Genomic DNA, 13,114 nt, shown 5'->3' on the forward strand with positions numbered 1-13,114 from the left:
AGGGTCAATCCTAGGACCAATCCTATTCAACCTATTCATAAATGATCTGGAGAAAGGGGTAAACAGTGAGATGGCAAAGTTTGCAGATGATACTAAACTACTCAAGATAGTTAAGACCAAAGCAGATTGTGAAGAACTTCAAAAAGATCTCACCAAACTAAGTGATTGGGCATCAAAATGGCAAATGAAATTTAATGTGGATAAATGTAAAGTAATGCACATTGGAAAAAAGAACCCCAACTATACACACATTATGATGGGGGCTAATTTAGCTACAACTAATCAAGAGAAAGATCTTGGAGTCATCGTGGATAGTTTTCTGAAGACATCCATGCAGTGTGCAGCGGCAGTCAAAAAAGCAAATGGAATGTTAGGAATCATTAAGAAAGTGATAGAGAATAAGATGGAGAATATCTTATTGCCCTTATATAAATCCATGGTACGCTCACATCTTGAATACTGCGTACAGATGTGGTCCCCTCATCTCAAAAAAGATATACTGGCATTAGAAAAGGGCAACTAAAATGATTAGGTGTTTGGAACGGGTCCCATATGAGGAGAGATTAAAGAGGCTAGGACTTTTCAGCTTGAAAAAGAGGAGACTAAGGGGGGATATGATTGAGGTCTATAAAATCATGAGTGGTGTGGAGAAAGTGAATAAGGAAAAGTTATTTACTTGTTCCCATACTATAAGAACTAGGGGCCTCCAAATGAAATTAATGGGTAGCAGGTTTAAAACAAATAAAAGGAAGTTCTTCTTCACTCAGCGCACAGTCAAGCTGTGGAACTCCTTGCCGGAGGAGGTTGTGAAGGCTAGGACTATGACAGGGTTTAAAAGAGAACTGGATAAATTCATGGAGGTTAAGTCCATTAATGGCTATTAGCCAGGATGGGTAAGGAATGGTGTCCCTAGCCTCTGTTTGTCAGAGGGTGGAGATGGATGGCAGGAGAGAGATCACTAGATCGTTACCTGTTAGGTTCACTCCCTCTGAGGCACCTGGCATTGGCCACTGTTGGTAGACAGGATACTGGGCTGGATGGACCTTTGGTCTGACCCAGTATGGCCATTCTTATGATCTAGGTTAATTTTTCAAGCAGCTCAACTATTTAGGTGCATAACCGGTGCATAGTTAAGCCAGACGACCAACCTTGACTCTGCACCTGACATGATGCTCTGCAATTTTCAGCTTACCACGTTAAAATACTGCGGTAACTGACAAAAGTGATGGTTGGTATTTTTTCTCCTCTTGGCTTGCTGCAGTTGCAGCCACATCCAGGACTAGCCCCCAAGGTCTGCTGGTGGGTCTCTGTCAGCTTTTCTTTTTTGTTCTGTAGACTGGCAAGGCTGGGTTGTTGTTGTTTTTAAAGCTCCCCTGAAGATGAAAGCGTACGCTTAGTGCCGTAGAGATGAAATGTCTTGTTAAATGCCAGCCAGCTGAGCTGGTGTGTTTTGTTGCCCTTCTGCGATACAGCGAAGCACATGCCGAACGCCTCTTGTGACCATGTAATCACTTTGCAACTGCAGCAGCTGGAGATCAGCAAAAAAAATAACCCTATTTTTTGGACTTGGGTTCACAACAGTGCTTCTAACCAGGCGGCTCAGTGAGCTAAGGTGCATACCCGGAAGGAAGGATGGATTTTTATTATTTTCTGGATGAGACGCACTTGCCAATACAAAATACAAAATTGTTTTAACCAAACCCCTGAGGCGCTTGCACAGTGCCAAATAGTTTGCTTTCCACGGTGAGGATGAAAGCAGTTCCCCGCCTTCCTTCAGGGCAGCGACAGCAAGGATGGAGAATTGTTAAAGCTAGTAATAGGGTTAACTTAAGGGCCCAATCCTGAAGACACAGGCACAGGTGAGTCGAGGGGACTACTTGTGTGAGTAAAATTACTCATGTCCTTGTGTGGCTGAGACTCAGGCCCGATCAGGTGCAGAATCAGGAAAAACTTCCTGCCATGAAGAAAGTGGAATAGTCAGATGTGCAGTGGGGGAAGCCCCATTGCCGGGACACTGAAGTCTAGGCAGAGCTGGGCAAATGATCTACCGAGGGCAAGCCTGCATTAAAAGACCATGGACGCAACTGCATTCAGCAACATGCACCCCCTCCCCCGCCCCCGCCAAGAGATCCAACTGGCTTTCCTCACATCCCACCTTAATAGTCTTCTGTCATGCCATAAACAAACCCAGGCATTCTCAGCGACCCCATCCCCTGGGAAACCCCATCTCAGCTAGCCCAGTGGGAAGAGCAGAGCGGTTGAAAAACCCTTCTCTAATCCACATCAGTCTTCGGGCTGTTACTAACCAACTAGCAAAGCAAAAGCACCCACCTCCTCCAGCATGAACCAAAACCCACGGACAGACCCCACCACCCAAAGCCCAGAGCGAGATCACCCCAGGATATGATGTTCTCAAAGCACATGCCAGCAGGTGCTTCACTATTAACGTCAGTGGGGCCCAATAGAGAAAGCCACAGCAGATCACTCTCTGAGTCTCCCCCTGGCTCTCAAGCGTCTAAGCTCCTGGGCCAGAGATTTTACACTGGGGCCAAAGCTTGTGGCGTTTTCGTTTGGAAGGCTTTCTGCAGTTGGGGGCAGTGGAGTCGGGTGGACAGGGCATTGACCAGGGAATGGAAAAGACACCAGTTCTCTTCCCGGCTGACTGTCTGCTCTCACTGCTTCCTTTGCCACCCATTGTCTGCCTTGGCTAGACTGAAAGCTCTTAGGGGCAGGGGCTCTTAGTATTGTATGTATCTGCCCTGATTCTTCTCACCTCTCCTTTTACTAGTCATAGCCCCTGGCTGTCTTAGTAGGGTGGTCAGGTGCCTGATTTTTGACTGGAAAGTCCACTCAAAAAGGGGACCTGACAGTGTCCGGTCTGCTCTACTGACCAGCTACCCAAAGTCTGGTTACTGCAGGTGGGGGAAGCCGGGACCATCACCCGCACCAGCCCCTACTCAGCTGGGGCCACCTCCTACCTTCACTGGGTGGCATCAGCTCCCAGCCCTGTCTCTGCAGGCAAGTCCCTCTTGACTTGGATGGGGCTGGGAGGGGAAAAGTAGCACGCAACAGGGGAGAGGGAGGAAGAGGTGTGGATTGGGACAGGGCCTCCGGCAAAGAGGCGGGGCTGGGGCAGAGGCAGGGGCTTGGTGGGACAGGGGAGGGGCTTTGGGGGGGTGGGTTGAGGTCTCAGGGGGAAGAGATGAGGCAAGGGAGGTCCCAGCACCCCTGCTGGAATGTCTGGTTTTTAAATATTACCAAGTTGGCAGCCCTATGCTTTAGCTGTAATGTTGGTACAGTGATTTGGAGAGGTAAAGCACCGTATAAGTGCTAAACAGTATTAGTCGCATATGCTCATGTTCCCATGGGAGCTGCTAATGTGCAGCCATTTTGTGATGACATCAAAGAGGAACTGGATTTGTAATTATACTACTCCTTCCCGTAAGCCAGGAAACATTGGGTTTAACTGGTTGTGTGGGACTTTTATGACCCAAATCACAGAGTCCTTACCTTTCATCTCAGCGATCTAAAAGAGAACGTGGAGGAAAGGAAATCGAAAGCACTAATCCAGCTGCAGTGTACTTCCTTTTGTTGTAGAGTCTGTAGTAGGCCATTGGAGGTTAGACGTAATGGAATTCTGCTTGCCACAGCCCCTCTCTCCCCCACCTTGAACCTCCTTTCCTGCCATGATCCTGATGCCGCCACCAGTTTTGCACCAGCACGCTGTTCCTCTAGGCGAGGAAATTTTCTGATGGCTACTTACAGCTGGATGCTGGCTCCTTTGTGGCACCTGGGTGATGCAAAGGGCTTTGAGCTCAGTAATGGATCTGATTGGCTTCGTTAAATGCTTTTTTGATCCTCATTTGTCACCCCCTTGCTGGAGTTCATCCCAAGGTTGTTGGTAAGATTGTCTGTGCAGACTGACTTGAGGGGAGACCCATGTGAGGAGATCTTTCTTTCTTTCTTTCTTTCTTTCTTTCTTTCTTTCTTTCTTTCTTTCTTTCTTTCTTTCTTTCTTTCTTTCTTTCTTTCTCTTAGAAAATCTAGGCAAAGAACTACAGGAAAAATGGTTCCATGTTTGCTAACTTGCTGTCCATCACCTTAAAATTTATGGAGTTTCCTTTTTATATAAAAAAATCTGCCTACCACAGCGAACATTTTGAAATATTTTCTGGTAAATTAAAGTGGTGACATGTTTGTAGGGTTCATTGTTAATTTCATTTCCTTTTGCTCAGCCAGTCAGACAAACTGTCAAGTCATTAATCTTTGTTTAAAAGACGATCCTTTGCTGAACAATCATGAATGATCTTGATAGATTTGTGAGGAAAATGAATGATAATCATTTGCTGATAGACACAAGCCTAGTAGGGATGATAAATAAGAAAATACACATTGGCATGATTAATAATGTCTGCTGCCAATGGACTTGTGTACCCATTACAATTCTGAATGCAATGCAGTCTTTTTAGGATATTGCCATTTATCACATGCTCTGAACAACAAGGATGTACAAGGCCTTGCGATGCAGACAAGTTAGTCCGTGAGAAATGCTGGCATGGAAGATAAAGCTTTACCCGTTCAAGGATGGATCTGTGTGTATTTTTCATCTCTCCTTTTTCGTCCTTCCCCCTTTCCTAGGCCACTTGAACGTGTTACGTACAGAGGTCCAATTGTACTAGTCTCTAACCTGGAGCAGTTCTCTGTTAAAGTGTTTCTGAAGCACCCACGGGCTTCATCTGGGCACCGTTCTGCACAACCGCAACTGCTCGGGCTTGAGCCACGACTGGTGTAAATCCACATAGCTCCTTTGACGGTAGTGGAGCATTGCCAATTTGTGCCAGCTGAGCTACCGAAGCCTAGGTGAAAATAGCTCAGCTCTCAGTGTTTGCCAACACGCCGTCCTGTGTGCTACCCCCGACGCGTAGATCACAAAAAGCTCCCACCAAGCTCTGCCCCAGAAGTTTAAGCACTCGTGTGTCTTCCTCTCTCACAAGTAAAAGCATCTCTACTTTCTTGGACATACAATGTTCTGAGAGGCAGAACGCCTCCGTGTCGCAGTGACGCTGGGGTTTGTGGTGAGTCCGAGAATCTCTATTCCTTCCCAGTTGTATTTATTCCTGCCTAATAATCATGCCACCCGTGAAAGACACACTTGGGAATTGTCTTTTACAAACCTGTCATGCACTCTCTTAAATTGCACCAGTCTTTCTCCACTCATCGTTGACTCCTTATGCGGTCATATCTGAATCCCGGCCGTGTTACCTTGCCTTTGTCTGAGCTCAGGCTAGGGCCAGTACGCTATGTACCAGCCCCAGATAAGGTAGGAAAAGAAAACACCCCATTGCATGGCACTGCTCTGATACTTGTAAGGATGGCCTGTTCCATCCACCTCCTAGTACGACTGAGAGGGCTAGCACGGGCTTATTGGCAACATGCGGCATCCCCCTGGCCCCCGCTGCCAGAGAAACCTGGCTCAGATGCAGAACTGGCATTCGGCTGCTAGGAGGCCACCACAGGGCTAGATGAGTCCCAGAGCGGATGGTCCTGGTTCCCCAGTGGGAGTGCTCGCCGCACAGGGGCTCAGTGAGCTGCAAAGCCCCTACATGCAAGCATTGCACACTGTCTCTTAAGTAAGGCCACCCAAGCTCAGCGAGATGTCTCAGCAGGCGGCCCCCTCTGCCCCCCCCACCCCGGGCTTGCAAAGCCCGGCCCAGCAGCCTGTGCAGCATAACCAGCCAGCGCAAAATATGCTCATTTTAATATGAAAAGCACAGGCCCTAGCCCACCTGTCTGTGATAAGCATGGCAGCCCAGCAGACTGTCTGGCTGCAGCTCTGGCCCTGGGTCTGGTTATATCACGCTGGGTGCAGAATGTTTAGCTGCGAGGCCGGATAAGTCGCTTCATTCACCATCCCAGTGCTGACAGCAGCAGGAAACAGACACTCTAAAAACCCTCTTAAATTTTTGTTTTAAAGCACCATTATTTCCAATAGGGAGTCTTGGTAATTACATAATGATGCAGCCCTAGACAGGAGCGTGACCCCCTTCCCCGGAAGCCCCACAATACCGGCTGGCTAAGGGCCCCCCACACTGTAACTCATTTCAGGCCTGACACATTAATTGCCCCCACAATATAGGTGAGTATTAGAATCAGACTCTGAGGATGAAGGTGTTGTAGGAAGAGAGCCTGAGACATAAGCCTTTTTATTAGAGGCTTGCTATGAGGCAGGACCTGCTCTCAGAATCTGGCAAGAACAGGGCAGATATTGTAGAAATACACATTCCTAAGAAGTCACAGAGTACTCACACAAATACATCCTGATATCAAGTGGTATCAGAACATCCCGATATCAAGCATGGTAGAAAAACATTCCCCAAGGATAACAGGAACACACTGACCCCTCCTAAAAGATTAGGTCAGGATGACAGTACGTAATAGAAATGCTTTGATTGAACCAACATGTTCAAGGTAATGGGTAAAACTAACTATGTCAGGGGGCAGTAACTGACTGTGTCAGAAGGGCAGTATGTAACTTGTTTGTATCAGGGTATAAAGATGTATCTCAGAGGGAATATTTTTGTCTGGCACAGGAATGGAAAATCCCACCGTTCACTGACCCGGTCCATTGTTATGGGCATACATGTATTAGTGGTCTGGGACACTAGTACCATGCTTCATTGACAATAAACCTGGCTGGGTGCCTTCGTCCCTTACTGGAGCTTGTGGTCATTGGGTGGTTCGCTTGAGGTCTGCCGTGCCAGCTGTCTGCGCAGGGCTGGGGTGGCACACAGAGGGAACACACACGCAGCCAAACATCTATCAACATCTAACCACAGAAGGTACCGATAATAGTGCATTGCTATTGCCAAGAGCAGCAAGAGAAAGGCAGATCCACATCAGCCAAAGACAATGAGGAGGCAGTGTCACAGTTTTTCAATCACACATGCATATGTTTGTCACGAAAACAACGCCAGAACTAAAACAAAAGGTAGCCCTGAAAACTGCAGAACTGTTTTATGGCTGTACTATTCCCTTTTCAGTGACTGAACATCCACTTTTTTCAAGCACTGATCAGCTGCCTAAGGCCAGGCTACAAAGCACCCAGCTGAAAGCAGGTAAACGGTTAGATGCAGTTACTGATGGCTTAAAGGTGGAAGCACACAACAAATTATATGGAAAAGCAGTTCCATGACTACAAGATGGCTGGCATAACATCCACATTGTCCCAGTGATAGCTGACTGTGGTTTCCTAAGCAGCAGTTGATATAAGAAGACTGGAAAGTATTGTGCTACACCGATAAGAGAAGCCAAGGCATTAGCAACGAACGGTATGGTTGTGTTAAGAGCTACCCGACAGACAATGAAGAAAAAATGCCAAGTATGGGCAGTGATTTGGAACAAGCGAACCACACTTTGGCTAAGTATGGATGTGCATCACATTGGCTCAATCGACTTGGACAAGCCCTTACATTGAGTGCTTTGAAGAAACATGTTGGCGATTTACAAAAGTATTTTCGTAATCACCTGGAGCCTGGTTAAAAGACTGTCAAGTTCTGTAAATCCCTGGTAACACATACTATACTGAAACAGTCAAACAACATGTCTGGAAACATATATTCAAAAATTGGCCACATTATCTCAGGATTATGAGTGAGCTAGAGGCGGAATTTCAAGATAGAGTGGTCAGTGAAATTAATAATCAAAGGATTTACCGAGAAGCAAATAACTTGATCAGTCAATTCAATTCAGTTTCTGCAGCACTTAACATACTCTAAAAGGGACACGAGATGGATCTATTGATAAATGAAGATCTTGCCCCACATAAAGCAGACGTACCAAAGAGATTTCATGAGGCAATTACAAATGTTGGCCGACCTCCTTCAGCCAAAATATGCAGGCAAGAAATGTGTCATCGGAACAAGAAGAAATTGCAAGCAGTAGCTGCTGAGCAAAAATCCTGACTTTCTGCCATATTTACTTGCATTTAACATAGAAGACTCACTGTAGCTAAAATTGACGTTTTCATCCACTACAAGGAAAAAATATTCCCCTTCAGCATGGTGGAAAAAAATCTGAAGAATGCCAAGAGTCCCCCTGATGTCACAGAACCGGTGGTGCAAGTCCATCGGTGTCCAGCCAGTTCAGCAAGCATAGAATGAATCTTTTCAGACTTTGGATACATCCATTCAAAACGGAGAAATAGGTTCCATCTACCCACTGCATCCAAGTTGGTCTGCTACAGCAGGCTCCGTGGCCAACCAGACCTGTACAGGTTGTCTGCAGCGCTGCATGCTTCTGATTGCTTAATGCTTCATGGCTACAACTCTGCATTATTGTCACTGAAGGCTTTTGACTTTGGGTTATAGAATATAGAAAACTGAAAGTTGTCATGGCCTGTATAACTTCCTGGAGAAAACACCAAACTAAACTGTTTACAGACATTCTGACACTATTCTCATTACATATATTTGTATTATGCTCACTGCAATTTTACTTGTTTATTTGTACAACCCTAAATTAATCTCCTAATCGAGTGCCTTATTTGACTACATAATGCAATTTGACTATGTAACTACAACTAAGTGTGATGTGTGTGATAGTAAAACAATTTTAAAAATAGAAAATATCATAAACTGGGCCCAATTCATTTTTCCCTAGGTGACAAAAAACATGATTTTACCTGATAAAAATGCTCCCTGGTAAATGCTATGCTATCCCTGCCCACTAGGTTTGGTCTTCTAGATTGTAAGCTCTTTGGGGCAGAGAATTCCATTTACTGTATGCGTGGCATCAAGAACAATGTGGTCCTGACCTGCTTGAAGTCTCTAAGCATTACTGCTATATTCTAAATCAAAGCCAAGCCAGCCGAGTACTGTCTGCAGCCCCGTCTTCAGCCAAAGTATCCCCACAGAAAGACGTTAAAAGCTAGCAGGATTATAGCATTAATGTTGCAAACAATCTTTGATAAGGGCTTTTCCACAATGCTGGTGAGTTTCCTTTCCAGGACTGCTTTCTCTTCCTTGGTCAGTGTGGGTCCTGGGCTGCTGGAGATCCCGCAGAACCAGAAATATAACTTCTTCCAGCAAGGAGGGCTCACTGCTGTAGGAAATACATACAGAGAGGGGGAATTAGTCCCATATTCTAAACGCTGGGGTATTCCACTCACCTCGCCTCTGTCCCATGCCCTAAATGCACCATGTCACCTGTCTGCACATCTCCCATGCAGCATTACTGCTTGAGGTGTACGGGGTGAAAACCAGCCACATTGAGCCACATCCTCAATGGAAGGGAACGCTTCACCCTCTCAGCTGATGATAGGTCCAGGAACCAATGGTTGCAGCTCAGGAATGGCTCTGCGCAGGGGTATGCCCACCCACTTTTTACTGGCCGTAAATGCGAGCGATGTGGGGGGGGCTTGGGGAGAAGAGGCAACACGAGGGCGGGGTTTGGAGGGAATGGGTGGCATGAGGGCGGGGTCTTGGGAGAATGGGTGGCACGAGGGTGGGGCCTCAGGGGGAAGGGGCAGTGTGAGGGCGGGGCCTTGAGGGAAGCGGTAGTGTGAAGGCGGAGCCACAGTTCGGGTGCCCATGGACCGCCCCACTTTTAGGGACATTCCGGCGCCCCTGGCTCCGCATTAAAGGATTCACCCCAACCAGAGGAATTAATAGTCCAAAAATGACCATGATTGTGGTTAAAAAGTTGTTCTCTTCTAAGAGCACAGAGCAAAAGCCAGACCTTGTCAGTGCTGCAAAGGAAGTGAACGGGTAAGCTGGTTAAACAGCACGGCCCTGTTCACCCTCACAGCACAAGTAAGCTAGCTGAAACCCAGATGAAAGGACATTTAAAATAGCACATTGCATCAGTAGCACTTGATATTTTCCAAGTGCGGGGCAAGCATGAATCAGTCCTTTTCATGGGCTGGAGGTAGCCAAGTGAGTATAACGTTGTACAGAAACTGAGCTGCAAAGAGGTTCGGTGATTTGCCAAAGTGGCTGCTGATTTTCCGCACCTACGTTTTTGGATGCGCCGCTTGAACCATTTCAAGAAGTTCCACGTGCCCATATCTCCCAGAAGCTGACCCGACGCTACAGGTACTCAGCTACTTGGACAATCAGGCATAAAGAATCTCAACGTGAGCATCCCAAAACCAGTGGTCACTTTGGAAAATAGTTGTCCTAAATCAGTGGCCCAGCCACCATTAGGATTGAGATGTTCCTGGATCCCAGCCCTGCACTCAGGCCCCAAATCCAACCTGCCCTATTTTGCCCCAGCATTCTTAAAATGAAACTAAAAATGACAACGAAAATCTGTCCTCCAAAGAGGTTAAATAAGCCCTGTCGATTGACATATAAAGCATTTGTTGTTTAATGAATAAAAACCCTTCTTATTTCTCCACTGCCCAACTTCCACCAAGCTCCACAAAACTTGTAGGATTTCATGGTCTCTGACACAGAACTCATGGCTTGTTTATCAGGCGTGAAGTGCTGTGTGAATTATGCCTTTTACTTGTCACTTGCTGTTCCTTCCACGCTTTGAAAGGTAGCCTGTCTTAAAAGCTTGAAAAAACATGTTACCAAAACCTCATTAAACTGTTGTATAAGCTGTTCTGCATTTCCTTTCCCATCATTGCTAATTACCAAATTACCAAGACGTCAGGCTATAAAAAGATGAGCTGGGTCAGGTATAATAAGAATTGATAAGAAACAACATCAGCACCCTGAACAGCTACACTAAACTTGAATCCCAACTGCCGCCATTTCCAAAAAATGGAGGAGAAGTTTTGTAGTTTCTCACTTCTTCATTCTGAGGCTGTGGCGAGAACTAATTCGAGCATGGCCAGTCTAGACTAAGCAAATGTAGAAAAAGCTCACAAGAGAGTTCCCATCTTGCGAGATCTCCAGTTTTGTGGACTCAGGAGGGTTAGGTTCAAAATGGGCACTTGAAATTTTGGATGGTTTTCCAAAGGAAACCTCTGACCATGTTGAGAAGGAGCGGGGGGCTATTTTCGTTCTAATAAACTAATAATTAGAAATGTGCTAATGGAATTCGCTGATACAGTTGGCAGGCCTTGTCAATACGGAGGAGGATCGGAATATCAGACAGGACAATCGGGATGACCATGAAGGCTTGAGTAATAGAAACGGCATGAAATTCAACAGTGCAAAGTGCACAGTTATGCATTTAGGGTCTAATAATAAGAATTTTATTACACAAACTGGGGGCTCATCAGTTGGAAGTGATAGAGGAGAAGGAAGACCTGGGTATGGGGGTTGATCTCAGGATGACTATGAGCCACTAATACAATGCAGGTGGAAAAAAGACCAATGCGCTCCTAGGAAATACCTGGCGAGGCATTTCCAGTAGAGACAGAGCCATATTAATGCCATTGTACAAGGCACTGGTAAGACCATATTTGGAATACTGTGTACCATACTGGTCACCCATGTTCAAGAAAGATTAATTCAAACTGGCACAGGTGCAGAGAAGAGGATGATCAGGGGAATGGAGGACCTAGCTTATGAGAAGGGACTGAAAAAGTTTGGCTTTTATAGCCTAGCAAAAAGAAGACTGAGAGGGACTATGATTACCCTCTGTAAATACCAGGGAGGGTGAAGAGAGATTTAAGCTAAATAGTTGGTTAACCACTGGAACAAATTACCTTGTGGCGTCTCTATCATTGGAGGCTTTTAGCAGCAAGTTAGACAAACATCTGTCTGGGATGGTATAGATCAGTGGTTCTCAACTGAGCGGGGGGATGCGAGCTATTTCAGGGGGGACCACGGACCCCGCAGATGAAGCCCGGTGCCCCAAGTCCTGGCACCCCAAAAACCTCAACAAATTACCTAAAACGGCGTGTCTGCATCTAAAAATGTCCTGGCTTTAAAGTCCATATCTCAGGCCCTTTAGAGCTTAAAAGCAAGTGCTTGGTTGGTCTATCTCAGTGGTTCTCTGGTCCCCATCACTGGTCCATTTCAGGCTCTGCTGGGAAGTTTCTGCATCCAGCTGGCCTGGCAGATGCAGAGATCTGCCAGGCCAGAAAAGCTGGGATACTTTTAAAGTTTAAAAATGCTGTTGCTGAACCTGGTTCTGAGGCTGAGGCCATGTGGGAGAGGGAAATTCCACATTTCGGGGGAGAAGGAGGAAACACGTCTCTGGAAAGTTGGGGTTTTTTTTGGTTTTAAATGGAAGCTCTCTGGAATGAAACAGAGGGTTGGAATGTTAGAATAAACCCGAGGGGGGATGGGGTATCAGGCAGAGTGCAGGTGCGGTGGTCAAAGATAAATTAATTTAGCATGTAGCTGTCACCGCCACAAACGTGGTACCATCAGATCCATGGGACGGATGCCACTGAAGGCACTGGAAGGGTGCTGGTGGGCCTTGGACCAGGTCCCCTACGCCCACCCATTGCACATATTTGGAAGACCCAGCTAACCTACCTCCATGTTCTTTGCTCCCTGAATCCGTGTTCTCCCACGTCGGCACGTCCCCGTCACTCTCGCCCACTGAAGGATTTACCTCCGCCGACTCGCTCTTGTAGCTCACCAGGTCAATTGCGGGAGGTTTGCTGTGTCTAGTCCACCACGTCAGGCTAGCCAGCTGGATGCAGCGATGCAAAACAAGACAGAGAAAGCAATTTAAACAGCTGTCAGTTCATCGAACAAGACCAGTGTTGGTGACTCGGCTGGGAACAGGAGCTGTGATTAGAATGGAGAGGGTTTGACCTCACAAAAATCTGTGTTCCTTTTTTCCAACAGTTCTTGTATTTGCAGTTGACTTGTGCCATTTTAATCCTTTTGAGACGAGCACACCTCTCTGTGTGAAGGCTCCTCAATTTGGGAAATTACATGATCAGTACAGGTCGAGATCTGGATTGGGGGCCCAAAACATGTATGTGTTGATGATGCAGGCAGGGCCAGTACACTTTGTAGTCATATATGGTGCCCCCTTCTCAGATACTCCCTTCTCCCCAAAATATGATCCAGTTAAAGCCAGGAAATATTCAGCTTTAATAATTAAGTTGCTGATTTCTCCCCCCCTCCCCGCAATCTGCCAAATCACGGTCTACAGCACAGGTTATTAACTGCTGGTGAAGCAGGCTTCCAGTACAATAACA

General features: G+C 46.4%; 1 protein-coding gene across 2 annotated transcripts in view; it reads right to left on the minus strand.

Moving 5' to 3' along the window:
- Positions 1-6,179: 6,179 nt before the first annotated feature.
- The window catches only part of SLC5A9 (solute carrier family 5 member 9), a 47,683-nt gene continuing 40,748 nt past the window's right edge, over positions 6,180-13,114 (minus strand). For both annotated transcript variants that reach the window (XM_073357778.1, XM_073357777.2), the window contains 2 exons: positions 12,438-12,597; positions 6,180-9,099 (listed from right to left, as the gene is read on the minus strand). In XM_073357778.1, coding sequence (XP_073213879.1) covers positions 8,891-9,099; positions 12,438-12,597 — 369 coding nt within the window. In that variant the 3' untranslated portion in view covers positions 6,180-8,890. The remainder of the gene's footprint in view (positions 9,100-12,437; positions 12,598-13,114) is intronic.

Source organism: Lepidochelys kempii, chromosome 8 (assembly GCF_965140285.1).
Source record: "Lepidochelys kempii isolate rLepKem1 chromosome 8, rLepKem1.hap1, whole genome shotgun sequence".
Taxonomy (NCBI): Eukaryota; Metazoa; Chordata; order Testudines; family Cheloniidae; genus Lepidochelys; species Lepidochelys kempii.